The sequence below is a fragment of the Diplotaxodon limnothrissa genome, linkage group LG1 (assembly GCF_057381915.1).
Source record: "Diplotaxodon limnothrissa isolate DT_005_m linkage group LG1, D_limnothrissa_male_GT1.1, whole genome shotgun sequence".
Taxonomy (NCBI): domain Eukaryota; kingdom Metazoa; phylum Chordata; class Actinopteri; order Cichliformes; family Cichlidae; genus Diplotaxodon; species Diplotaxodon limnothrissa.
Window position 1 is genome coordinate 12,246,577 of NC_140596.1, and position 26,878 is coordinate 12,273,454.

Here is a 26,878-nt window from a genome sequence, read left to right on the forward strand (position 1 = left end):
ACATTTGGTGCAGCTTTGACACACATCAAATTTAATTAGCATTGATTAAAACAGGGGGAGGCGAGTTCTGTTCAAAAATCCACAAATAGAAATGAAAAGAGGGCGCCGTACACAAGTAAAAAAAACATTATTTTTCTTTTATCTGTAAACAACAACATTATGACAATCCATGAAAAAGTTGTTGCAATGTTTCAGCTCAAAGCGTTGGACTAAGAGACTGATGTTTCCTGGAGCTGTTGTTGCTATCTACTAGTGCACATTTGTTAGCATTATAGTCTTGCACTAAAGCATCCTGCACTCCCCTTGGAAATCCAACGCTTCTATTGAATCACGTGTTGGTCTTTTTATTGGTCTCTGTTAGCCAACCACTCCCTGTTATTTTGTATGGTGCTTTTTCATTTTTTGCACGACCCTTTCCTTCTCATTTTTCATGCACTTTTATCCAGTATGCAAATAGCCATACAATTCCTTTCTCGATGGCAGACACGATTTAGTGTAGCAGCTGCTTCAGTGTTTCACAGATGGAATGTGTTGCGTGGGCACTCTACATCTGATCATATGGTCATTTGATACACATTTGAGTCGTACTGTAATGCCAAATGTATACCGTAATCCATTTTAACTAAACCATAAAAACATTTGTCTATTTCTGGACACACGATAAGAGGTCTTAATAAGACTGAAAAAGCGGGGAACATAAGTGAGCACAATAGTTTAGCAGAAAGAAAGAAACCACCTAATCACACACATATTCAAATGCAGGAAAAGATATAAACAAGCACACAACATCAAAGACATGTTTAAATCCAATGCATTGCACCGTGCCTGTCGTGGCTTAATCCTGATACCTGGGTTACATTTTTATGAAATGTGAAGACAAATGCAACAACAGATAGAGAAGTGCCATAGAGAAAGACATAGAGAAATGTCACAATCAACTGATTTTCTCCACTCCACAAAGTAGTCTGTGCTTGAAAATGCATACATTAGACTTATTTTTGAATATTTTCATAAGCAGCCATGAAACCGGTTGGTTTAAAGTGATTTTCTGTAGATTACTGGTATGAAAAACCACAATGATGTCAGGAAATGAATTCTTTTCCTGACATGTCACTAATTTCATCAGCACCTAACCTGCAAGGCTAAAGTGGTTTTCAATGTTGAAACTGCCGTGTTAGTTCTTACCTGAATTCAGTGATTCAGTCGTTGTCAGAGAAGGAGCAGCTGGTTTAAACACCGAATACTGCGTCTGCATTTTTTTATTAGGGAGGACCTACGGTTGTAATATCTGAATAGCTATGGCAGTGCCACTTTAATAATCGAGCTGGCACTGCAAGGCTGCTTACACACAGCAGAACAGACACATATACATGCACCATCACAGTGTGTCAACCTTTCTGCCCTCAGCTCTGCTTGCATACACCTTTGCTGTCACATACTCACAGTCACCTACAATCATCACCTAAAGGAAGCAGATGGAGGTCAATTGGAAGACAGAAAAGTAGAGGTCAGCAGGTGTTTTGTTCAGTGCTGCCAGTGAGCTTCTTCATTACTGTATGTACAGGAGCATCAATGACTTAGAGAAAGTGGTAACAATTTTAATTTTTTGACAGCAGATTGTTCTAGCTATAAACTTGCTGAGGGAAATTAATCAACTCTAAGAAGAGTTCATGCTTGAAACAAAATGAAAGGAATCCAGTAGTCTTCAATCATGTTATGTACGCTCCGTTTCGTTTTGTCTGTTACATTTCTGTGTTGATAATTTATCTGATTTTAGGACTTTTCTAACTGAAGGTTATTCCAGCTTTAGAGGAGAGCTCGTGAATTTGATCCTGATGTTTTCTGGCTTAATCGTAGCACTTGAGTAAAGTTTAGGGATACCAAAAGAAGCATCATAAGGACAGATCCTTTAAGTATAGTGAAACAGCATGAAGGGTATGTACTATTGTGTTACACTGGCACTACTGGCTATTAAAGCAGATTTAATCCTTAAGCTCATTCTGGATACAAATTACTGTAACTAACAGTGGTTAAAAGAGGGCTATACTCTTGACTTTAAAAGCGCCTCAGTCATAAAGACACATCATCTTATATCATCTTTCTAGAAAATGCAACACAAAGGGGGAGAATAATTCTTTTCAAACTTGGACTAAAAGTCATTTTTCTTACCAGTGTGATTTTTTTTTTTGGAACAGAGGAAAAAAACTGCGGTAAATAAGACTGCAGGGAACATTAAAAAAAATACTGCAATAAAACATACAGAAGCTGCCTGACTTCACAATGAGTCATCTGAAAATGGTTTTAAATTTTTTATAGCTGAGAATTCCATTTTAAAATCTTGAAGGCAACAGACATAGCTTGCCTTTAAAACAGGCAGAGCCTTCTTAAAAAATGTAATTACAGGAAGTTGAAATTCAACACAATTAATTTATAATTCACTTACGAATTTCACCTCGAAGACAGTAATTATACTGTAGCTCTTTGTCAGATCTGTCATTTTGCAAGGTAAGTTGATTCAAATTTATTGTTATGCTGATATGATTACTTATGCAAATCCAGCCTCACAAGGCCTCGTGGTGTCACTGCACTGACATATTAAAAACTATATAAGTATTTAATTGTACCATGGCTGTTCATGCTTCGATGTGAGCTATATGCTTAAGTACACTTGATCATAAATACTGTGGCAATAATGTGGTGCTAATGTGTTTTGTTTCTGTTCCAGCTCTTCATGAATGATGCAAAACTTTGCAGAGGGCCACAGCAATAAAGTAGCTGTATGCAAATGAGGTAACACAAGGTAAAGTGACAGCCCAATGAGATCAGAAAGCCTTATGATTGCATATGATCGATTGGACACTTCACCTAAGACATTTTTCACTAAATTAATGAAGTTAATGGTAAAAAAAAATGCCAGTGAATGAAACTCAGTAAGGCACTGAGGTGCTCAATAAATGAGACCTAAAGTTCTTTTTAGTACTGGTGGATGTTGTCCATTACAGCTTGTATGAAGACCTTCACTCTTCAGCTGATTGGCCTGGCAGGCGTCTATGTGTTTTCACAGTCCAAAACACAGATGCAGGTGCTAGTCCCAAATAGGATGCATTAGGAAAAAACAGTCCACACACTTCCATTAGAAGCAACTTTTGTCTCTGCATGACTAAGCTCCCTCACCAACCTTACCAAGTGTCCTCTTTCCACAATCTCATTCACAAAGAAGATTTACACCAATGCTTTCTCACATTTATTAACAAAAGTATTAAGTGAGCTTGAGCGTGGTCTCATTGTCTCATCTAGCTTTTTAAATAAATGCTGTAAATATGCATGTAAATGTGTGTAGTATATCATTTTGTGCACTCATACACTGTTGTATGTCTATTCGGATCTGTGTCATTTTCCCCTGCTGGTGGTAAACAGTGTGGGCTGTCCTGAGGGAGGAGTAGGCTCAAGGTCCCTGGCGAGGATGTCATCTTGTGTGACGCAGCCCACAGGGACAGACAAACTCACAAGAGACTGCCTCACTCTCTGCCTCATTGATTTAATACAGTGGATATTATGAAGTGTAGCAGTTTACCGCAGCTTTTGCATTGTACAATTACCATTCAGCGACTATATCTGTAAGAGTGCAAGGTTAGACGGATGTGCTCAAGACAAAAGCCCAGAGGAGCAAAGTGGCAGCCAAAGGCAGCGTACTTTTCTCTGTGGCACAATTCCTTCATCTTGGCTTCTGACCCAGTTCAGTCAAAGGGCCTCCGTAGCTTTATCACAGGGGTCTACTGACACAGCTCGGCTAAAACACAAGAGTCCACAGAGGCACCAACCCATGTTGATGAGACTCAAACAGAAATATAATGAACTGAGACACAGCCAAACCTGAGGTGAACTAATGTTAAGGCTCCACTCTGGTTCAGGATAATGAATCACCACTGCAACACGTAGTGCGGCATTTGTGGTCTTATGTTAAATCTATGTCTTTGTGGATATTAAGTACGGATTTATGTTATCCATTTTATTAAAACAAATACAATAACATTGCATATTATACAGCAGCTCCTTAAGAGAGGAAATATAAAACATTATTATTGAACTGGACTGACAGAAGGCATTACATTTAATGGAGGCTTTATTAAGCATTTATGAGACCTCCATGTATGAAAAAGCTGCTCTTCAGTGCTTTATAAAGTCAATGAATATAAAAAGACATAAGCTGTCAGATGATGTACTAAGAGATCTGAACTGAGGTTCCAGTCTTATGCCAAAAAAAATGAAATGAATAGTTTAAAAAACATCGGGCACGCCTCAGCCCTGTAAACACCACCTTGTTATAGAAACCAAAACCGTACTGTACATTAACTGAAGTTCAATTTAACTCTTTTATGGAGCGAAGCTGCTCCAACAGGCTGAAGGTGAGTTAATGGGCTGCAGAGGCACTAGATCTTCAACGGCATGCCCTGGGAACCACCGTCATTAAACAGCTATACAACGCATATAAAATGTGTGCCTTAAACTTCATCACAGTCTGAAAGTCTAGAAATAAATCCGTTGTTGCTGTAATGAAGCACTATTTTTATTCTCTTCCTTATTTGCTTCTGTTTAGCTTCAGTGACCAGTCTGCATGCTCCCTGTTGGATGTTTTTTTAAGGTTTTTTAAGAAATTAACAAACTACACAACAACATGGCAAATTATAATAATGATTGATATGCTTCTAAAAGCTCAGTTTCTAACTACACAGCACAATTTTACAAGTTTATTAGTAAGTTATCAGGGATTGCGGGAATACATTCAGCTATAGTCACAGTCATTCACACTCGATATGCTCCCACATCTTTTCTCTGTCTCTTATTTTATCCACTCTGTTTTTGTTATCCCTCCTACCTCTCTGAAGCGCCCTTTCCCTCTCCTCTCACACATTCAGAGATTCTCACAGTGATGCTAAAATTAGCAGCATCCATTTCTGCACCAGCACTGGCACCAAGGGCCTCCAAGCAGGAAGCAGAGGATGCATCAAAGACTTCATTAAGTAATGTGCATGCACATCTGTGCACAGAGTCACAAAGACACAAATATTCTCTTTATATTCTCATTCATTCCTTCTTACTTACTTGCACAACTGAGCGCGTGAACAAATGTGCGAAAGTGCCTGCACATTTGTCTGCACACATGCATGCGCATACGCACGCATACGCACACAAGGACACACACACGCATACAGACACAGATAGATAGACCAATGAAGCAGGATATTCCGGCCCACCTCCTTCAGGGTGTCTCTGTCATCCACCCTGCCAGTTTTATGGGCCTTCTTATATAAACAGGTTACTCTGATATACTTCCATTTGTCTGAATGAGACAGCTGAGCAGAAACCTGAATTGGCTCAAAGAAATCACCTCTTCTCTACCACCTCATCAAAACACGGTACATGCAGGAACAGTGCATGTGTTCATACACATATGTATGCAGCTTAAAATAGACCTACAGGACCAATTTGGTCACTTGTCTACAGTTTCTGCTATTACACATGCAACTTTCAAATAGCACTGTAGGTGGTATTGGACATAGCAAGATGTAAAAAACTTCCTGAATAGTATTCTTACACAATGAATGTGAAACTTTAAGAGGACTTTTCTTACCATGCCATACCATGAATTGTGACCAATATTGTGATATTTAACATATTTAGTCATGACTGTGAAATGGAGTGATGAAGCAGAAAGGTGATTTAAGGGACTTTAAACTTGGCATGGCTGTTGGCGCCAGGTGGGCTGGTTTGAGTATTTCAGAAATTGCTGTTTTATTGCAGTTTTGCATAATCATCTTTAGGGTTTGCAGAGAATTGTTTAAAAAAGAGAAAATATCCACTGAGTGCCAGTTTACTACTCGGAAAATGCCTTGTTGATACCAAAGATAAAAGAAAAATGGCTAGACTGCTTTGAGCTGATAGGAACACTGCAATAACTCAGATAACCACTCGTACAACCAAGATTTGTGGAAGAACATCTCTGAACATGATGCATGAAACCTTAAAAAGGATGGATACCAGACTACATTGGGTGCTATAAAAAAAAAGAAAGAAATTGAGCCTGCAATTCACACAGGCTGATCAAAATAGGAAACTGGAACTGAAACTAGAAAAATGCTGACAGGTCTGCCGAGCATCGATTGCTGCTGCAACATTGCGATGGTAGGGTAACAATTTGGTGTAAAGAATGTGAAAGCATGGATCCATCCTGCCAGATATCAACAGTTCAGACTGCTGCTGGTTGGTGTAATGGTGTCGAGAATATTTTTTTGGTACACTTTGGACCCCAGATTGCCCGTTGCACACAATGTATAAACATTGTAGCTTGAGTATTGTTGCTGACCATTTCTATCCATTTATGACCACAGTCACTAAACTGTAGCTATTGTTACTGATCATTATCATTGCTATTAAAGGTCCCTAAAAAGCCTCCAGTTGATCCAAAATGTTACTATCAAGGACTAGAAAGATAGACCGTATTTCTCCCATATTAGCTTCTCTTCATTAGCTCCCTGGTAAATCCAGAACTGAATTTTAAATTCTTCTACTCACACACAAAGTTTTGAAAATAAGTCAAAATATGCATGGGAATAATCACGCCCCATTATCCCTTAAACACCTCATAATATCATACTATGGCAAAAGAGCACTTCACTCTCAGACTGCAGGCTTACTTGTGGTTTCTAGAGTTTCTAATATCACAATGGCCGGCAGTTCTTCCAGACACCAGGGCCCTCTCCTGTGGAATCAGCACTCAGTTTGGATTCAGGAGACAGACACCTTGTCTATCTTTAATATGAGGCGTAAGGCTTTCTTTTTTGATAAAGCTTATAGCAGGCTGGATCAGGTGACCCTAAAACATTCCCTAGGTATACTGCTATAGGCTCAAACTGTTGCAAGAACTCACGTGATGCACTGAGAACTTTGTGAGTTTTCACTCACCACATGTTTATATATCACTGCAGCATGTCATGAAATCATTGTCTAGTCTGTGTGTGAATGAAGACCAAAAGGGGGTCCAAGCTGACACCAGCAAGATGTTCCTAATATAGTGACCAGTGAATATATTTCATTTTATTATTCCCAAGAAAATGTTTCGCAAGTTTACATGCAAACCCTTTAAGATGTAGCTTAAAAGTGTATGCAAACTTTCCAAGTTTTGTACTGTTTTACAATCAGTAAAGTAGTAAAGCATCTCGCATGATTTTGGGTGTGTGTGCTTCTGCTACACCATTATGTGGTTTATGAGCTGTAAAATGCTCCCTCATTTAACTACTAACCTCTCTCCACCAATCCAAACCCAGAGCTCCAACTACTAGCCAATCCAACAAAAAAGTGAGCAATAATTCATACAAAGTGCTCCTTTGAGGAACATGACAGTCATTTCCTCCTCCTGGCATGTGTCGCTGTGGTGATGTAATGACAAGAAGAGACACGAGGAGGCAAAGTAGGGGAAAAGGGTTCAGGCTCAAGGAGCGAGAAAGAGGGTATGTGTGACTGAGTGCATCCGTGATGCTCGTCTCTTTTTGTAACACTGACTCCACTGGGCAAATCGAGCACGCACGTGACAGCAGTCAGTAACACCCCAGGTGGTCACATGCCCAGCTGCCCTGACTCAGATATCCTCACATACAAACACAAAGCCCCAACTGCTCTCACTGTCTCTGTTGCATTATTGATTTGCTTAAGTACATATATTATCAAGGAAGTGTAAACACACGAGATGTTTTTATATATTATAGAATTTTATTGACTCTCTTTAAGTTATTGGTTTAATATCTAAGAAGAACAAATATAATAATTATACATTATTTTGACCTTTAATGTACACTAATGAAAATTATATTTTCTTATCTTTGTCATGTTTGAAGTACATTTGCTGTTTATTGTTACAGTTTTCAATTTCCTTAAGTTAGGTATTGCAGAACTAAATCCTGCACAGGTAACAGTACAACATGTCACCAAGCTGGATTGTGTGAAAAATATTCAAATTGAATGTACTTCAAGTACAAACAGATAAACAGGTTCAAGAAGTTCTGCATTGCCAAATGATGAAATAAAGAATAACTTTCAAATTGTTTTCTTACTTCAGGGCACAGGAAGTAGCACCATCTTATATAAGACAGAGGGTGGAGGAAGTCTGAGGCTATACAAGTATGTGATGCTTTCATAAGTATGACGTACTTATGAAAGCATACGTATGTGATAGAGGCTACTCAGCATTTACTGACACCTAATATGTTATGAGTATGACCACTACTAAAGTTACTGTGGAAATTTGAATTAAAAAAATATGATTAAAGTATAAATTTGTGTGTTTATGAAAGTCTCAGTTCACATAACCCTGAAATCTTTGTACTCTGTGCTCTTTAACCTCACCATAGAACCCCCCCCCCCCCCCCCCCCCACACACACACACACACACACTCTGCACCTGTCACAGTATATTAAATATAAAATGGACAATGACATGAATTCTGTAGCCTTACCTGACAAAAAAAAATATCAAAACTACAACCCTCTCAATATAACACATGTAGAATATACAGTATATGCTTCGTGTGTGTGTGTGTGTGTGTGTGTGTGTGTGTGTGTGTGTGTGTGTGTGTGTAAGAAATACTGCAGTTTGCAGTGTCTTCACCATGACACCTGGTTGCTATAGCAACTTAAGAAGGCTTAGTACAGAGGAAGCAGCAGGTATATGCTGAGTAGATGAGAATAAATTGTCAATAAGCTCTTTGGTGCTCCTGAGCTTTGCGTCTTCAGCACAGTCTGAAGAGCATTTCTAGTGTTTAAACCTCAATCACATCACCCAGCCTGCTTGCCTTCATCAAAGTAACAAATATGTCTTCTGTCATATTTAATTCAGCACAGATGTGGCTCAGATGTTCAGCTTGGACCAGGCAAAATATGCATGTTTAAAAAAAAACCCCCACTGCAACATCAATGTAAATGATAAATCAGGGTCGCAGTCGATAAAGAGAATCTCATAATATTTGTATATTAATATGAGGTGCAAACCATTTGATATCATTTTCTAAATGCTGCTGGACATTTTATCTTCTCTGCCTAAATCAAGTATGCATAAATCAAATAAATCAAATCAGATAAGCTGTGTCCTACATAGTCACAAACAATCATTTTGTTCATAGAAATAATGAGTTGAATGACATGAAGTGATTAGATAAGTAAGATGAATTTGGTAAACGTAAGAGTAGCATCTGTTGGGGGAGCGTGATTTCTGTGTGAAAAAAAAAAAAGCTCAAAAACATTCATTGCTTTTCAGAGATGTGACTTTGGCAAACTTTATCTAAGTTAGACTTCAGAGCAGAAATCCACAAAAACTCAGAACCAAGGGTGACACCCTGCTGAGTCCTTATGTGCAAACACACTGACACGAAACTATCTTAACACTTGTTCACAACCCCACTCTTCATTAACGCCTTTCTGTATTCCGCCTCCCACCATGTATCCTGTGGGGATTGATCCAGAAGCCACCAACCTCAAAAACCAGCCTCCAGGTGGCATTTACTGCCTTTTGGAAGGAGAGCTAGAAAACACGTGGGCAGGAATTAAAGACAAAACCCACATAAAACAGGGAACATCTGTTTTCGTACTGGTAGAATATATCAGAGATTTATGACCTGATCACTGCAACTCTCTGGGAAAAAAAAGACTTAACTTGTATTGCAAAATCTATATTAAACCACCAAAGCATACAGAAAAACAAATACTAGTTTCATTTTGCAGTACTACACAGCTGCAACAGTTTACACTCTTTTTGGTTCGTCCACAATTACAGTTAATAAATAATCTCATGAAACTGCAAAATGTCATTTTTCATACCTTTACAGTGCATGTCAGTCTGGTGGCCCTTTTTCCAACACCTTCCAGTTTATTGTGTAATATAATAAGTTAAATACAGTGTTTATTTGGCCAAAACAAGGACATGCTGTAAAAAATAGAGATGCAGAATTACTTGAAATTTAATATTGATCATGATTTTGGATTCCCAGAAATGAACATGATTGTGCAATATTGAACATGCATGCTAGAGAGCAAAGCGAAAGCAAATAAACCTCTCTCTTAATCTCTACCTGACTGAATGATGGTGCTGCAAGCTGTTCCTTGTAGCACACAGCTTGAGGTTTCCTGGACTAGTCATTGCGAGCAAGCAACACTACATTATATAGACAACAAGAATCAAATATTTGGCACAGCAGATGGTAAAGTTCATCCATCCGTGTTTGGAAATAGTTTGGATATACTTAGGGCAATTGTTTTTAAACCAAGAAGTCATGCGGAAAGTGCTGAAAGGATAACTAAGTTGCTCTATTGCCCGAAAGAACATCACAAACTGCAGTACGATGAATGCATGGAGACCAAGAAAAACAACGCAGTGGTTGTTAATGTCAATCATCCAACATCATGACATCATGACACCCAAGAAAGACAGAATCTACAGCACATCAGAATCCAGTTCACCAAGATGTACTAAAATTATCAACACAGTCTTATTAGCTAAAGATACATGTCCAGTAAACAAAATGACTATGCAAATGTCACAGAGGAAACACAGTCAAATCTCACAGGTGTCCAGCACTTTTCTCTGAGTGCTATTCACATCAATCATGCAAGTGATTGTAGTGAAAGACTTTATTTTGCCTCTTGAGCATATGGGTCAAGTGAATAAATGTTAGTAACAATGTAAAAGTGAAAAAAAGACCTGTTGATTTACCATTGTGTTTTTAATTTTTCTTCTAAGTTAGGTGCACTCAAGTTAGGTGAATAAAGAGGACAAAAAAGCATACTTTTTTATTTCTTAAAATCGGCAACTGTGGCAGCGTCTCGTGATCTGCATTTTGATTAAAATAATCATAATAATAAGTAGTAATAATAAGTAGAAAGAATACGTTAGAAAAAACTCCAGCACACACTTGCATGCTCTGTATCTTTAAATATTTTAAACTGTTTGACTTACAATCAGTAAGATATAAGACATCCCAAGGGAAACTTAATTTCTGAATTTAACCCATCTTAGAAGTAATGCATTGCCACTCTGCAGTGCCTAGGGACTAAAGCCAGTGCCTTGGTCAAGGGCACAGTGAAAATACCAACCTCTTTAGGGCCAGTTTTTGGCAAATGCCAGCTAGATACCCTCACCAATGGTGTGCCAAAGAGGATGAAGAAATATTCTGTCATTGCTCCTATTCCTCATGAAAAGGTCTGGCACTATAGATCAATGTGCCTCACACATTGTTTAAAAAAATGTTTGCCTCACACTGCAGTAACAGCTGATACTAACACCATAGACTCGAAACATACACTGATTCCTGCATAACCTGACTTTTTCAAAATCATTTTTAAACTACAGATTCGGTTGCTGATACTGGTGAGCAGGTATGACTAACCAGGGTACTGACTTTCCCTCCAAACAGGTCAATATTGTCCCTACGGCATTCACTTATATTACAGTTAATATTGTATGTGCACAGTTGTGTCAAGAGTTTCTGTGACGTAGAATTCAGTATTGAGAAACAATGATCCTAAATCTGACATTAAGATGTCACTGATGCTGCGTGTAAGCAAATATAAACATTTTCATATTGATTTAAATGTTGGCCAGTTACTCCAATTTTACATGCTTGGGTTTTACATACTGCGATAGTTCTACCTCGAGCAGAAAGTTGCTCATATTTACTCATGTGGCATTACACCAAATCATAATCTTGCCTAGGGCGCTAAAAGTGGGCCTCGAACTTACTACTGCTTACTGAAATTTGCCATTAGCCAGGGACTCTTACTCCAAATGTTGCAAACTGCAGTAACACTGGGGCATCATAAATACTTTTCTTTGTTTTTTTAAGGCGGCGACTGAACGACGGAGGTAATTAAATAAAGAGACACAAAACCTGAGCATCTCACTTGTCTTTGATTGTGCAATTGATCAAATGCTTATCTTGCTTAAAAGAAGTTCCAGTTTCACTACAGTGATCAATAGAATGAAAGAAAGCAAGCATAATCTAGATAGGCAGTAGCGCTGACCACAGCCAGGCACAGGTGATAAACAGTGAGACACCAACCGATAAACAGCACTTACATAGACAGGCATAAAACACAGTAACACTCTGAACTTTTGACTGCAGAAAGCAACACAAAGGTCAGTTATTGTTCTTCACCAAGACTCAGTCAGTTCATATCATTTGTCTTAATCTTCCACTCGGTCACTTATGCCCTCATGCAAAATTATCTGATGAGCACTGACCTTCCATTGCATACTTCATATCTAGGGCAAAGAGACTCCACATGATTTCAGCGCTGATCTTGCCCGCATTCAGCTCCTGCGGAAACCTGTTGGAATTCAAACGGATTTCAATCAGACTCATTTCCGTACAATGACACGCTCGAGTGGCTGGTCTGATGGCCATCCCAGGTCTCTAACAGATGACTTAACAGATGTGGTAGAAGACATCTCATAATCTAATAACCCCCCGCTATTTCCAAACCTAGTTGAATTGGGGCGGAAATGAGTTGTATGTGCGTGCCTTAAAGATGAGAAAAAGTGCACAAGGAAATGACAAAGTGAAAGAGAGAGAATGAAGGTGGCAACGCATTTGGGAAGTAATCTTCTATTTTGAATGCCTATAGATTTTCAGTCAAAGCTTGAACATGAGATGTCAATGGTTTAATTATCTGTATCTTCAGACAGTGAAGGGAGGACATTTATAGATGGCGGAGCCTTGGTTTGAGAAAGGTCAATTTATCTGGAAATGTTTTACTTTTGCTCCAGGCCGCCTTGTTTCTAACAACAAACTCATTTGTCCGACAATTTCTATTGGAGCAGTAATCATCTGCTCAGCTTGGACACTCCTGCAGAGAAGCAATGCTGAAGTGCACTTACTCACATACACAAAAACTCTGCTGTTCTCCTTTTCCCAACCTCAGGTCTTTTTATTGAGGTAAGGAGCCAAGTCCAAAAGGCTGATTCATTGCACCCAGCGAAGAAGAAAAGTGAACAGAATCCCTGAAACAATTGCACTTTCATCTCTATCACTCTAAGAATCTTTGTTTCTATCTCAGTTATTCCTCAGCCTTGTCATGCAACCAGATGGTGTACTGTAGGTAGGCCAGATAATGACACCCTCTGTGGTGAAGATGAGCATAATATGTTCTGCCACAGTCTTACTTCTATTTGGTGAAATAAATGGTTTATGCATGAGGTGTTTCTGGGGATATTGCTATGCTTATGCTTTTAAAAACAACTGCAGCATCCACGTTTTCCCCCAATCATAAAATGTATTCTTTTAAATTAGTTTAAATCCGTGAAATTTTCAAGGCTAGTTTCATCATGTAAATATTCTCAACACAGTGCGACAGACTAACATTTTTCTCCCTATGGCTGCAGCGGCTCCTATTTAAAGGCAACAAGTCCCCTCCTGGATTTATCATGAAAAAGCATCTGAGTTGCTGTCACTCTGGAAGTTGACCAGGGGAATGTGGAGGCATTAGGCATGAATATTGCAAATCTATCATTAGACAGTGTAGGAGAGAAAGCTCAGGGCATAAACAGAGTCTTAATAAGCATCGTAAATCAGCAAGAAGAAGGAGAAAACAAAAAGTGGGAGGCATTTGAGCAGATATGTATGAGCGAGGCAGAAAGAGGGAAATATATTTAATCTTATTTTCTTTAAAGGCAAATGACACTCTCTTTCCTTTAGGTCATGAAATTTGTTTATTTTATAAACTACAGTACTGTAGTATTGTGTAGTTTTGAGTCACCCTGCATTTCTTCAGCGTGCCAAGAAAAAACTAATTTGCCCCTTTCTGATTTCTTCTTCTTCTATATGTTATTATATAAATAATAATAAAATACATGTAAAATATTATATTAAATTGCTTATTTTTACACAAAGAAAACCTGAGCAATTAGAAAATGCAGTGTTCAAAATATTGTTTAATTTATTAATAAATTAACTGACATTAACCTTTTTGTTTGGAGAGCTAAGTATAATTTTCCTAGCCACACCCAGGGATAACTGCATCCAGACCTAATGAATCGAGAAAACATTTCGAAAAAATGTGGGGAAGAGATCTCAAAAAGTAGCACATCATGCCACAACATAAAGAATAGAAAAACTGTAAACCTCACTATGTGAAAGTTTATTTGTCACAACATGCATTTTTCAGGATGGCCCTTTATCGCATGTTATGGTTAGAATCATAAAATATAAGGCTCATCGGTGTATATGCAAGGAAATGAAAATGCATATATTGTCAAGTAAAGAGATACATACTGGTTAATGACAGGGGTGTAAGCTGTCCGGTCTTCATCAATCACAGAGACCATCAGAGTGATGAGTTTTGGCCAGAAGTCCAGGTTTTTTATCGATGGACCCTGTTCCTCCCTGGGAAGGTCTTGCTTCCGGCTCTAAAGGAAAAATTGAAAGTTAAGGTAGAGGCTGAAGCATTTTTATAATGAAATTTCAACAAGACAAAACACAAAAAAACCTCTTTTTACTTTATAATGACCTAATGTTCTATTTATATGTTCTCTTTTCAGCATCAGCAGTGAACAGCTTTGATAATGAATGGGAACCTAACACGACTAGTATATGCTCTTTTTCTCAAAAAAAAAAAAAAAGTAACTAAATCTGTTTCATTGCTGTTCTCCTAATGTAAAGTGAAGTTTTGCTGCTAGGCAACAAAGAAGATGGCTGTGAGACATGCAGTGTATTTGTCTTAGATCCAAACAAAGACACGGTAAATTAAGGTGTTTTTCTGATTGTAAATGAGTTTTACATTTTACAGTGGGTAATAGCATGAGAGTTGTTAAATGAAGAGTGGCAGGCATCCCAAAGTGCTCAGCAGGGTAACCAAATCGTTTTACTCTGTGCTCATGTTATGCAGAAAATAATGATGATAATAATAATAAATAAATAAGTGTGCTCTGTGTTCAGCATGAAATAAGACTGCATTGGCTTATCCCACGAGAGGTAGATTATTAACTGAACTAATTATAATAAACACACATTTCTGAGTTTTTTCTGGCTTCACTGCACACAGTGACATTATTGCACTGTGTTTCAGACAGCATGTCTCCACACTGAGTTTCTTCCACCCACAGGTTTCTGGGAGCTGGAGGATAAAATTACAATGGCTATAACCATAAGTAACAAGGTGTGTTGGTAAATCAAGGACAACAACCTTTCAGTTTCAATATCTAATGTGTGTCCATGCAAATGTGAGTCAAAGTCCACTGCATAAATCTCTTGCTATACTGGGGAGAAAGGTGTTGAATCCAAACCTCTCACTGACTCTGCCATCTGTTCACACCACACTGCGTGCGTCCACACTGATCTCTAGTCACTAAGTAATTGTCCCTGTCGTGCCCTTTATCATAAACAGGTTTTATAGAAAATCAGCAAGAAAACAGCAAAACACTCCTGAGTTTCCAAATTGACAAAAACATACACACACTGAGAGAACTGCATCGTACGCACAAACGATTAAACACCCACGCACAACAATGACAATGAAAAATCTAACCCAGTACTGTGGACATGCACTCCCGATAGGAAGCCATGCACATTCCAACAACTTGCATGCATGACTAAAGCAAAAATGTCTTTCTGATGAAAAGAAAATTTTGTTAAAAAATGAAAATGTTCAGATTAGTCGCTGAATAATTTAGGTTGAATTATTTAACAATCTTCTACATATTGACTTTGGGGTGCAGCACAAAAAGGAGTGCTCTGGAAACATGTGATGAGTCCATAAATCCTCAATACAGTCTTCCCTACAATAATCAACTTGTTTCTAATAATGAATTTTCTCCTTTTAAAGAAATATAAGTCACATGGTGTCGGTATGTCCCACTGACACTGCATTTGGGAAGAATCGTACTAAGATTAGACTATTACTTCTTCAATGAAAGCTTCTATCGTACTGATTATATCCATCCACGTAGTGACACATCTGTCATGGCAACAGTGCGACTGGTCTCAGTCCTATTTCTTCACATATGTATGGTTGCACAGGACCCCTTGGTATCACATTTTTAGTACGCCGAGTACCCTTATTTTTCAGTATACAGGGTTATTGTTGTGAATATGTTTATTTTAACCCAACCACTATATTTTCCAAATCTAAAGAATATATTTTGTTTACTAAGCCTAGCGGATGAAACGAGTGAAATCAAAAGCAACTAATTTAAAATGAAACAAATTGCAGCTTTGTGGTCTGATGATTGGTGTTGTTATTTATGCCACTCCATCTGTCTACTTTTACACTTTTGAAAACGATTATTATAAACAACAGGTTCAACTTCATAATGGCCATCCAAATAATGTCTACAGGTGCACATAATACGTAATATTTTTTTAAACAACTGCAATTTTTCAATAAACAATTATGAAAATAATAATTGGTTATATTTATGATAAACATGAATATAATCAAAGATTTACTAATGATTAACCAACAGCACATGCTGTTCTGTGTTCATTTGTACAAAGACTCCATTTACACCATGATCTATATAAGATGGCTATGAATGAGAAGTGAAACTAGGCCGGTCAGTGTGATCAGAAATTAAGACAAACAATGACAATGGCAGATGCACTTGTTAAATGAATCATTAAGTCAAATTTATTTGGATAAAGAAGCAATTTCTGAGTTCAAACAAAGCTACCTTAAACAGACCAACAATCCTTATTGGCCTCTATCTGTACTTTGGTAGAATACTGATGCTCACTTCAATGAGAAAGGCAATGGTTTAATGTGAGAGGCCTGAACCATTGGGGAGACATGCCACTATGTATTGGAAGGTAAATTTTTGTTAAATTGGAAACATGAATAATAAAACACATGTCTCTGCAGGTAGTGAGTTAGCTATGCAAAGCCTATCTGTGTGTGTATTTGTGTGTGCAAAAGTATATGCATATACGAAGGACACTGAAGGTTGTGTCATCCCTGCTAAATCTGATGTGGTATGCAGCAAGCTAAAATGTTGTGTGTATTCCCTTTGTTTATTGGTATTCACTTCAAGTAGGTACAAAAATCCACTGTAACAAATCCATTGTCAAACGTGATTAAGAAACTTCTGTCATTTTTATCTTATTTTTATTTTTTTTACTACGCACCCATGGGTTTGACTCCCAGTTTCAGTAGGAAGTCAATATGACAGTGAGCTAAGAGTCCAGTGCAGTTTCTCTACTTCTGCTGCACGGGGTAGTGGGAGCATAGCATAACTATTGATAGCCGTGTATAATTCCTCTAGGGGGTAGCCAGTGGTTTATGTTTATTGTTTAGCTCCTGCAATTCCCATGCAGAAGAAATAAGCATTAGCATACCACTGGCTCCTCATCAATTCTCGCAATGTGACACAAATTACAGAGCCTCTGATTGAAGGATGTTCCCAGAGAATGTGATCAAATTCCCAAGAGAACGAGCTGCGGGTGGAACTGAAACTGCTTCCACGCATTTTAAGGCACAGTGAGAAATGGTTGTGTGTTTAATGCGTTGGTGAAAAATACATTTAAGGACACCGATTCTGAAAACGAAAAGCATCTTTTTCTTAAATACCCCTTTGTGTTTTGTTGGCAAATATGTGATAATGAAGGTAATGTAGCTACCTATCAAATCACTTTGAGAGGCTTGCTAGATAAGTGGCGGAGTGCTGTAGCTTCTCCTTTGTTCCTGTTGCACACAATCATTGAATCCTTTCCTCCCCATACAACACCAAACCGCTTCTGTTCATTTGTCTTCTTGTGCATTAGCATTTGCATTGGCATGTGCATGCGTGCGTACATATGTGCATTATTTAAGATGCATGCGCATGTTACCAGATATTTCTAGTGTGTGCACCATCACTGCTGCTCCACATTCCTCCATAGTGGATAAACCTTTTCTGTGATTTCTTTGCCCTCCCTCCAATTCCCCTTCATCTTGCTTTTCAAAATCCTCCCTTTACTGCCAGGATTTAAGAAACAGTTAAGCTAGATTCCCTCAGCCCCTCCTCCCCCGAGTCATTTTACACCCAGGCAGAAGCAGAAAGCTTTGTTGTCGTGTTATGCAAGATTCCTCGTTGTGGCTGGGATATTTCTCTGCTTGCCTGGCCACTGTGTCAGCTCTTGTGTCACCACACTCAGTCACTGTTAGCAACTGGAGAATTGGGGTCTGAGATGTGTTCTATCTGCTGGGCCAAAGGCTACCTGGTGTATGTGAACATAATTTATAATCACAGTGAGGTTTACTTTGGGGTGAAGTGCATGCCTTTTTTTCTCTGCCACCGAAGAAACATTGATAGAGAGGCTGTCTACTGCGAAACTGGTGGACGAAGACGTAATTAGCACCAAGTGTCTATCTCACCGGTTTGGTAATTGCTTACAACCCCTAAGGCTGTTTAAACAAAGGAAACTTATTATTCAACTTTTGAGCAGATTGCACCCTATTACGACCTAAAAAGACATTATCTTCTGTGATGTAAAGGCCATTCTCCCTGGGAAGTAAACCGTAAAATAATCAGCGGAGCTGCCTGTTGACTGATTATTTACTCAGGCGAGGCCAAAGCACAAGTAAACTATCACGCGGAAGTGAGTCTGGAAGAGCCAAACATAATGCAGGACTTGGTGAAGCTACTTTTTGAATACGTAAACAGGTGAATCTGTCAGTTCTCAATATAAAAATGCTGCTCATAGTACTAATAATACTGCATAGTATTTTATATGAATAGTAGTATGATATCATAGTTTCACACAAAAAAACCATCATTCAGAATGAACCTTGTTTTTGTGGTACTATATTATCTGCGGCGACACCTGAGAAAAAAAATCTTCAAAACAGTTGACAAACTTTGTTTTTGTTTTGTTTTTTTACATAAGGAAAGATCTTCCAGACGGTTGGGTGCTTTATACGGCTGTTTTCCACCTACAGCTTCCTTTTCAAGGCTGAAGTCTTTTATACAAAGTCTGCAATAGACACTGTGTACATTTTATTGTCTGATAAATGTCTGTGGGGGATATATAGACTATTAATTTCCAGCCATGCGGGATTGAATATACTTTCCACCATTGTCACACATCAGTACAAAGCAAAATAAAGCTGAAAAGGAGACCATAGTGTCACCTTTATTATAGGCTGGAGGTTTTACCTGATAAAGCTGTGCTGTCAGATAGATGCCAACACTTGACAGACCACGTTTTTAAAAGAAAGTTTTTAACTTGAAATTAAATGATTCCGAATTAATAACCACGTTAAATGTTATTGTTACTATTGCTTCTACAGTACTTTTCACACTGATGTCAGTAAAACTCAATTAAGTACCAGTTATCTAGTTATTGGTGTGTGCCTTGCTAGTTAATTAGCAGATGTTGAGTTGCTAGTTTGTAAATTACGAATGACTGCATGAACTGTGAGTTGTTCTCATTAACATTTAGGAGCTGTTGCTCAGACTGTATTTACTCGTCAAATCAAGAAATTGGGAAAATATTACATTAAAAAGTCATTATGATAACAATAGGCACATTAAATTTTTATTACAGTACTTGTCATTACCCTGTGTGTACCATCTATAAAAACACATCATCTTTGCAGAAATTGTCTTTTTTCTCCTGTGAATGGGCCACCATCAGAGAGGTTATAGTTTTCAAGCCCAGGGAGGCCAAAGTAACCACAACCATAATAAAATAAATAAAACATTACAGAGCTGAACAGGTGGCAAGCAAATCCCATTCCAGAATTCTAGTGAACAAATGTGTTTTAAAACTGCTGTTTAGGAAGGAGGAAAATTGGAAAGTGTTCACTGACCCTAGTGTTTCTCCTGCAGCAGGTCTACACACAAACTGCTGTTATATAACTGCACAGGTCTGCAGATGCCCTGCACATGAACCGTGCTGTGATTAAGCCAACTGACCCTCTTTTTTTTCTTCTTTTCTGAATTAAACAATCCATGCATAACTACATTACTGTACCCAACCTTTACTTTAGCTGTTTACATATAACTTAATATCAAATCACAACAGCAGTCGCCTCTGTGCGGCTTTATATTGTAAGGTAGAGACCCTACAATAATACAGACAAAGCTACAGTGAAGCTGGAGGATGGACGCTAACTTTTTTCCACTCGATAAAAGTTACATGAAGGTTCCCGATGGTTGTGGACAAATGCAATAGCATGGCAGGATGCTGTAAACGGACCAAACTTCAGTCAGGAGAACAACTGAGATAATCCATCCACAATACGAGGTTAGTCATTAATATACTGCAACAACATGGGAATAGAGGAGCTGCGAGAGAATTCAACATTAATGAATCAAGAGTACGGAAGTGGAGGAAGCAAGAAGAATGAGATGAGTAAAGTTTGACTTCTCTGACTGTTTTGTTTCGCTTCATGCACCTTATAATCCGTGCGCCTTATGGTTCGAATAATACGGTACCTATCTTTCTTTCACTGTATCACAAGCTAACTTTAGCCAATAACATGTCTGAGGAGCTTCAAAAGTAAGCAGTCAGTGTAGTATAAACAAGTGTATAGTTAGCAAGCCATTGAAGATTACTAGTACACAGCTTGAGACCTAGCATGAAGCGTTCTCATGTGCGTTCTCTCACTTTGCGCAAAGCATCTGATTTTGTTGTTTAGGAATGTTTAAGTTTAAAAGTGCAGGCCTTAGTGTCATTAAAAGAGATACAAGCCAGTTACCTGATCAAGGAGCTGGTTGTATAGCTCATGACAATTATCAAAGATGTATTTATAGGTGGAGTCTAGACAGGCTTTGACACAGTCCTTCACCACCATACTGGCTCTTGGTGGACTCTGGAGTTCTTGCACCTGCAAACACACAGAAATACATACAGTGTTTAAAAAGTATGCCTTCACATTCAAACATCCTAGGTTTGTTAGCAGTCCATTCAACATGAAAATCATCCAGTTCATAGACATAATGCTAGCAACCCTAATCAACACCTTATCACTTGTGCAAAAAAGGGCAACCTACTCTATGTACTATATATAGTAACTGACATGTAAGTGAACTAGCATTTAGGTACATGTGCAGTGTATCACATACTAACACAGGGGCTCCACTGTTTGAGCAGCGGTGCATACTGTATACACAGTGAGGCTCAGCATGGCTATGGCACAGAATGAAAGCTTTGGTAACCTAAAGTGACAGTTTTCATTCCTTTGCTCGCAGATGCCATCTTAGCTATGCCTCAGTGTGCTAGCGCTACAACCCGACTCCCACAAAGAACGTCGGATGGAGCCGTGCTTTTCATATACCAGGAGACAAGTCAGCATACTCTTGGGGTTGAAGGAGGTAGAGGAAACAACCATAGCTGTTTATTGATGAATGAAGTTTAACACAACTCCACTGCTTTAGCCTCAACTCATGTGGTTGTGTAACAATAAATGGTTTGGTTTTTAAGTAGTAGAAGGTTTAAGGAGTAGAAAGTGAAAATTCTAATGTATATCAGAGGTATGCAAAGTGCTCAGTTATCATTTAGTGCAAGTTTATGTCTCTTTTAGTTTTTTCTTCAATTACATCCTTGTGTTCCCCTTTCACCCCTCAGCTTGTCCACTGCCCATCCACCCTTCACTGTCACACATAAAAACACACCTTCATCCTGAAGAACGTGATGCTGGTCAGCAGATCAACAGTAGATTTCAGATCTTGGAGACGCTCTGGGTTTCCCGCAGGGAAATTATCCTGATTTAAAACAGAGAGAAAAATTACATAAGGAGAGAGGACATCTTGTTGGAAGCAGCCTTGTAACGTCACACACCTCCGACTACCACGTCATATCGCTTAGGCCAAATATTAAAATTGATTACAGAGCAATACCCAGCAATCATAACAAAATGACTGTCTGTCTAATCGTTTAGTGGACAAGGGAGGTCTCTGCTGATGAAAACCTCTATTTCAGGGCCATGAAGTCATCAGGCAGTGCAAAGCACCGTGACGGAGAGCATATAAAGCCCTGACAGCTCAGAAGAAAGGCATCGCTGGCCCATACATTATCCTACTTCTCCTACTCTCTCAGTGCTCTAATAAAATTTTGCTTGTTTTCAATCCGTCCTCTTCCTTGTCGATGAATGCACATGGGAGACTCAGGAAGTAGAGCCAAATCTTAACGCCGCCTTTAGGCTCGACAGCACAAGCGCAGGAGGGTTTTTTATGCTAGACGACCAACAGAGGCAAAACTCGTCTGACATCTTAACGATGTCAACAGCATACAGAATTTGATTGGGTTTCCAAGAATACACACAATAGACAATTGAGGTTTTTAAAAAGAAATGTTAAACACAACCCAGAGGCAGGTCTCGAATCTATCCAACAGAAAATGCAGATGACCTGTTAATGTTTCACAGTCAGTCTGCAGTCTACCGAGACATTGCAGTATATTTCTCTAGACCCGTGATTAACAGGAAAAGTCCATTTTAGTGGTGAAAGTGTAGACCCCAATAAACAAAGCTTGACACACATTTTGCATAAGCAAATGTAGATCACGTATTCTATATTTGGCTGCTGAAGTGGGAAAAATAGAGAAGAGAGAATCAGTAGAGGCTGTTTCTTCTTCAGATAAAACGCTGTTTGTGTTGCTGCCTTTTATATGAACAATACAGTTCTTTGAGGGTTTCATCATTTCTCTCTAGATAAAAGATTCCATTCAGTTTACATTTCAAAATGAAATTTATCCAGTTGCCAAGGGACTTCTTTTTTTAGAGTTATTGGGAAAATACATGGTCATCAGTCACTTTCTTTGCCTTCTTTTTTCTACTTATGTAGCCTTGAAACACAACATTTGTACCTATGAAACAACTGCTCTATACTGTAGTGTCACCATAGCCTTGAAACTTGGTGTGTCCGTATGTACTCAGACCACACAACAACAGCTCAGTATGTGCTTTAGTTGTTATGTGTTGGTACTGAGTAAAACTAAAAGACTGCAATAGGATTTGTTGTTAAAACAAAGGTAATCCACTGAGGCTGATGAATTTCTCAATTAACATTTAACCTAATCTGTGGTTTCTTATTTTAACAAAAGAGGCAATAACAACTCTTGGTATGAGAAGAAAATCATCTCAGAAAGAACTTAAACTGCACTCCAGAAATGTTCAATTTTCACTATTGCCAGTCTGCCTTTCAGTGATAATGGAGGTCTGATCCATTGCTGAGTTATACAATTAAATTTCATATTGCATTTAGGGAATATTTTAAATGTATTAATTCCAGCAGTTTCCTCAACTTAAAATTGTAATATAGGTGTGTAATTATGGTGACTAATGTCAAGTAAAATCAAGTGCTTGTTGACATTCACTTTAGCAGCTGTACAGAACATAGCATCTACATTCAAATATTATGACCTCACCTACCAATCTAATTTGATATCTGACAGCCAGTTTTGAATGCAGCTGGCATGTTTTTACAAAAAAAGGACTTTATTACTGATTACACCTGTGTAAAGCGGGGGATTTCTAAAAAGCGGGCTACTTTAAACAGCTCAAAATGGCCCATACTTGTCAATTAGTGTTACAAAGTACAAGATGTTAAATTCTAATCTGCAAAATCACTCATTTATTACTGTTCAAGTGCTGCTGCTCTTAACTTCAGGTCTTTCTAACAGGAGCAACAGTGGTGGTGTAAGAATTTTGTCTAGCTCAACCTCTGACTATGCTTGAAAACACAATGCTGCAACTAAGAGCTCATCAACAGAAAAACAAAGTGAAAAGAAAGGAGAAAAAAGATTTATTGTCCACAAATAGACAAGCATACTAAAAGTCTAAGCATTCATCTCTGCTCCAGGAAGAAAGACATAAGCATTGCCTTACAAAGATGACAGAAAGTCCATTATGAGATGAAATGAGGAGTGAATGATGCTGATTAGCTTTTAGTTCTTTGTCTTTGCTCTAGTGTATACTGAAAATTATGTTGGGCCAGTGCTTGCAATTAGTGCAAAATTCCAAAACACTACCTGCTTAACACATAAAAAGAAAAGTTAGAGCAAGCCTACCATTTACAGCATGAACTGTTTACAATTTCAGCTCAGACGCTGTAAACAATACCCTGTACACTGTACGACTGATGTTAGGAAAGGCTAGAATATTCCACAGACAGTGAACAGTTACACTGATTTTACATATGTCTGTTCTTTGGATACCCCCCAAAAAACATTTTTCCTGCTCTCCCTGTCACAGCAGCATGTTAAGTTTCCATTAAATTCAAGTTATTAAATTCCTCCAGTCTATTTTTCTAAACTGGTGACCTGCCAAGCACCACTACTTTAGGTAATACCCAGACTATAGACAAGTACCTCACACAATCCTACTTAAAAAAAAAAAGAAAATTCAAATGTTTATTTTTGCCAGGTATGGAATGGAGCAAGTCCAGCTAATCAAAAGCAGTCATGTACTGTTGAGTGCTGGAACACATCATGGGAGCTTTGAACTGGAAACAATACACTCTGACCATGAAGACATGTGGTATGCACCTCTACTTTTGCATGCCTATTGCTATAAGGTATAAATACTGCATTTAGGGGTTGCATATTAGATTTTATACACCTTTTAGATTTTCAAAGGCCTAACTTAACCTCCAATAAAAGTAGTTTTTAGTTGTTTTGCTGTTTCAAGTAGACTGAGGTTTATGCTGTAATATACTGAACTTGTTTTTTTTCCTGAGTATGTCAAATTTATAAGAGACCCCAAAAAGAACCAGAGAACAGTGGTTAGATTATATTTCTCATCTGACCTGAAAATGCCTTGAGCGACCCAAGGACAAGCTGAAGGGGATGTCACTGTGACCCACCTCTGGATGAGCAGCAGAAAATAGAAGAAAGTACTTCTAAGCCCTTTCTACACAATAAATCCAGCCAAGGTTATGAACATTGAACGCCAGTATCTTATTCATTCCACTTTAGTTCGTTCTGTGCCCTTTCAATAAATAAATATAGTTGTCACAGAAGTTTCTTATTCTCTGCATTCTGTGAAAGGTGACACTAGCTCTTTTCTTCAGCTTGGATTTTTTACACTTTCTGCCATAAATTTCAAAGGGCTGGCTCTGGATTAAGCAGGTTCTGCTCTGGAAAGAACAAGATTACTCTAAATGCGCGCAACAATGCAGGCGTAGCTTTTGTTTTCTGAAAGTTTGCTTCACAAGCTTTGAAATTATGTTCGGGTGCTATGTGGGAATCATATAAGGGTAATGTTTGAATAAATGCAAATGCTTTAACAAAATCTTGTTGGTATTAACTGTTAAGCATTTATTTTTTGTTTTGTTCATTTGATGCTTTATCCAATCCATAAAAAAGGTGTTAGTAAAGAAAGCTGACATAGTAGTGCTGTGGAAAGCTACAGGTGCATTATTAGATTTTTTTCCCACAGGTTTTGGAAGCAGAAAGAAAAAACTGCTGTTTGCATGAAGTTCTACTATACAGAGTTTCATTTTGAGACTATATGACAAGACTTAGTGTTGCTCACTGAACAAACATCACTTTATATCAAACTGCCCAAACTCAGCCCACATCGTGCTCTAAATGTTGAATTTTTATGCACGACCCAGTGAACCCCAGTGAAATCCCAGCTGGGACAGACTGGCCATATGAGGTGTCACCGTGTATCAGGAGTATCAGACTAAAGTTGAAGAGGAAGAAATGCATATGTAGCAAAATGTAGAGTGGCACTTGCAACCTGGCTCCCTCACTGCTGATTCAAGTCCTCTGTTTTACAAAAGCAAACTCGATCTCCCTCAGAATGTCATTATAGGGAAATCCATACTGTGAGCAGGCGGAGAAGCCAGATCTGAATCTTATTACTGTCCAATAGTGGCAGGCGGGCTCTGTGGGATGGCTTCAGAAAGTGAGAGAATGAAAGAGAAGGTATAAACTGTGTGTGGATGTGTGTGCATGAACCACTGGTCTGTGGCAGGTTTGACAAGAGAGCAGCAGGGCAGTGCTGGCAGGTGAAGCCAGTGCGATATACTGTGACTTCTCTCAGTGAACGTGTCATTGCCAGATGACCAGGCCATCTGAAAATAAGAGAGGCCATCTCTCCTACACTTAACTCTCTCTCCTTCTCTGTCTACCACCCATACTTTTCATTCGTCATCTGTTACTCCTTCCCGCTCTTTCCAAATTCATCTCATTCCTTCCAAATGTCTCCCTCTTTGTCCAAATCCTTTCTCCTCCAACTCCTTCTCTGCTTCTTTCATCCACTTCTCTTTCCAAATCCTCGCGATCCCTCCCTCACTGTTTGCAACTTCATTCTCCATTTACCGTTTAGGCGCACACTGCTGCTTTTCGGGTGTGTCTTTAATCACATGTGGCTTCACACTGATGGCTATGGCAAATAACAGGGGGACTGAAGCAATCACCCACTTAACGACACATTGCCTTTTGTGTTACATTAAAGGTGAGTGGGTCATCTTTCAGCTACAGTTCACTGTTTCCTGCCTCCAGCTAGAGAGAAGCGTGGAACTGCATGCTCTCAGGTGCATACCTGTGTGTGCATGGCAGTATAGCGGGCTTGTATGCAAATATATTAAATAGACAGAGAAAAAGCGGGAGAAAAATATGTGTTTATATTGTATATCTGGAGGTGAGCAAAATTATGTGTACAACAGCATTTCTGATATTCACTGTCTTTGAGCTCCTAATTCACTAAGTAATTAAAAGTAACATATTATAAAACTAATGCAGACATTGTGTTGCAGATCTTGGGACACATTCATTGAGATTTGTTAAATTGCAACGTATTATACATTTGGAATATGGTTAACAATATATCTGTTTTTCTTTATTTACCTATATAAATATTGGTTTTTGCATGCACGTAATTTTATACACAATATATTTTTCTACTTCAG

At 38.5% G+C, this 26,878-nt stretch overlaps 1 protein-coding gene across 4 annotated transcripts in view; it reads right to left on the bottom strand.

Annotated features, from left to right (window-relative positions):
* Positions 1–26,878, bottom strand: part of unc13c (unc-13 homolog C (C. elegans)) — a 102,359-nt gene that overhangs the window by 27,308 nt on the left and 48,173 nt on the right. For all 4 annotated transcript variants that reach the window (XM_085352841.1, XM_085352817.1, XM_085352833.1 and 1 more), the window contains 4 exons: positions 21,635–21,724; positions 20,719–20,847; positions 14,316–14,449; positions 12,287–12,372 (listed from right to left, as the gene is read on the bottom strand). In XM_085352841.1, coding sequence (XP_085208967.1) covers positions 12,287–12,372; positions 14,316–14,449; positions 20,719–20,847; positions 21,635–21,724 — 439 coding nt within the window. The remainder of the gene's footprint in view (positions 1–12,286; positions 12,373–14,315; positions 14,450–20,718; positions 20,848–21,634; positions 21,725–26,878) is intronic.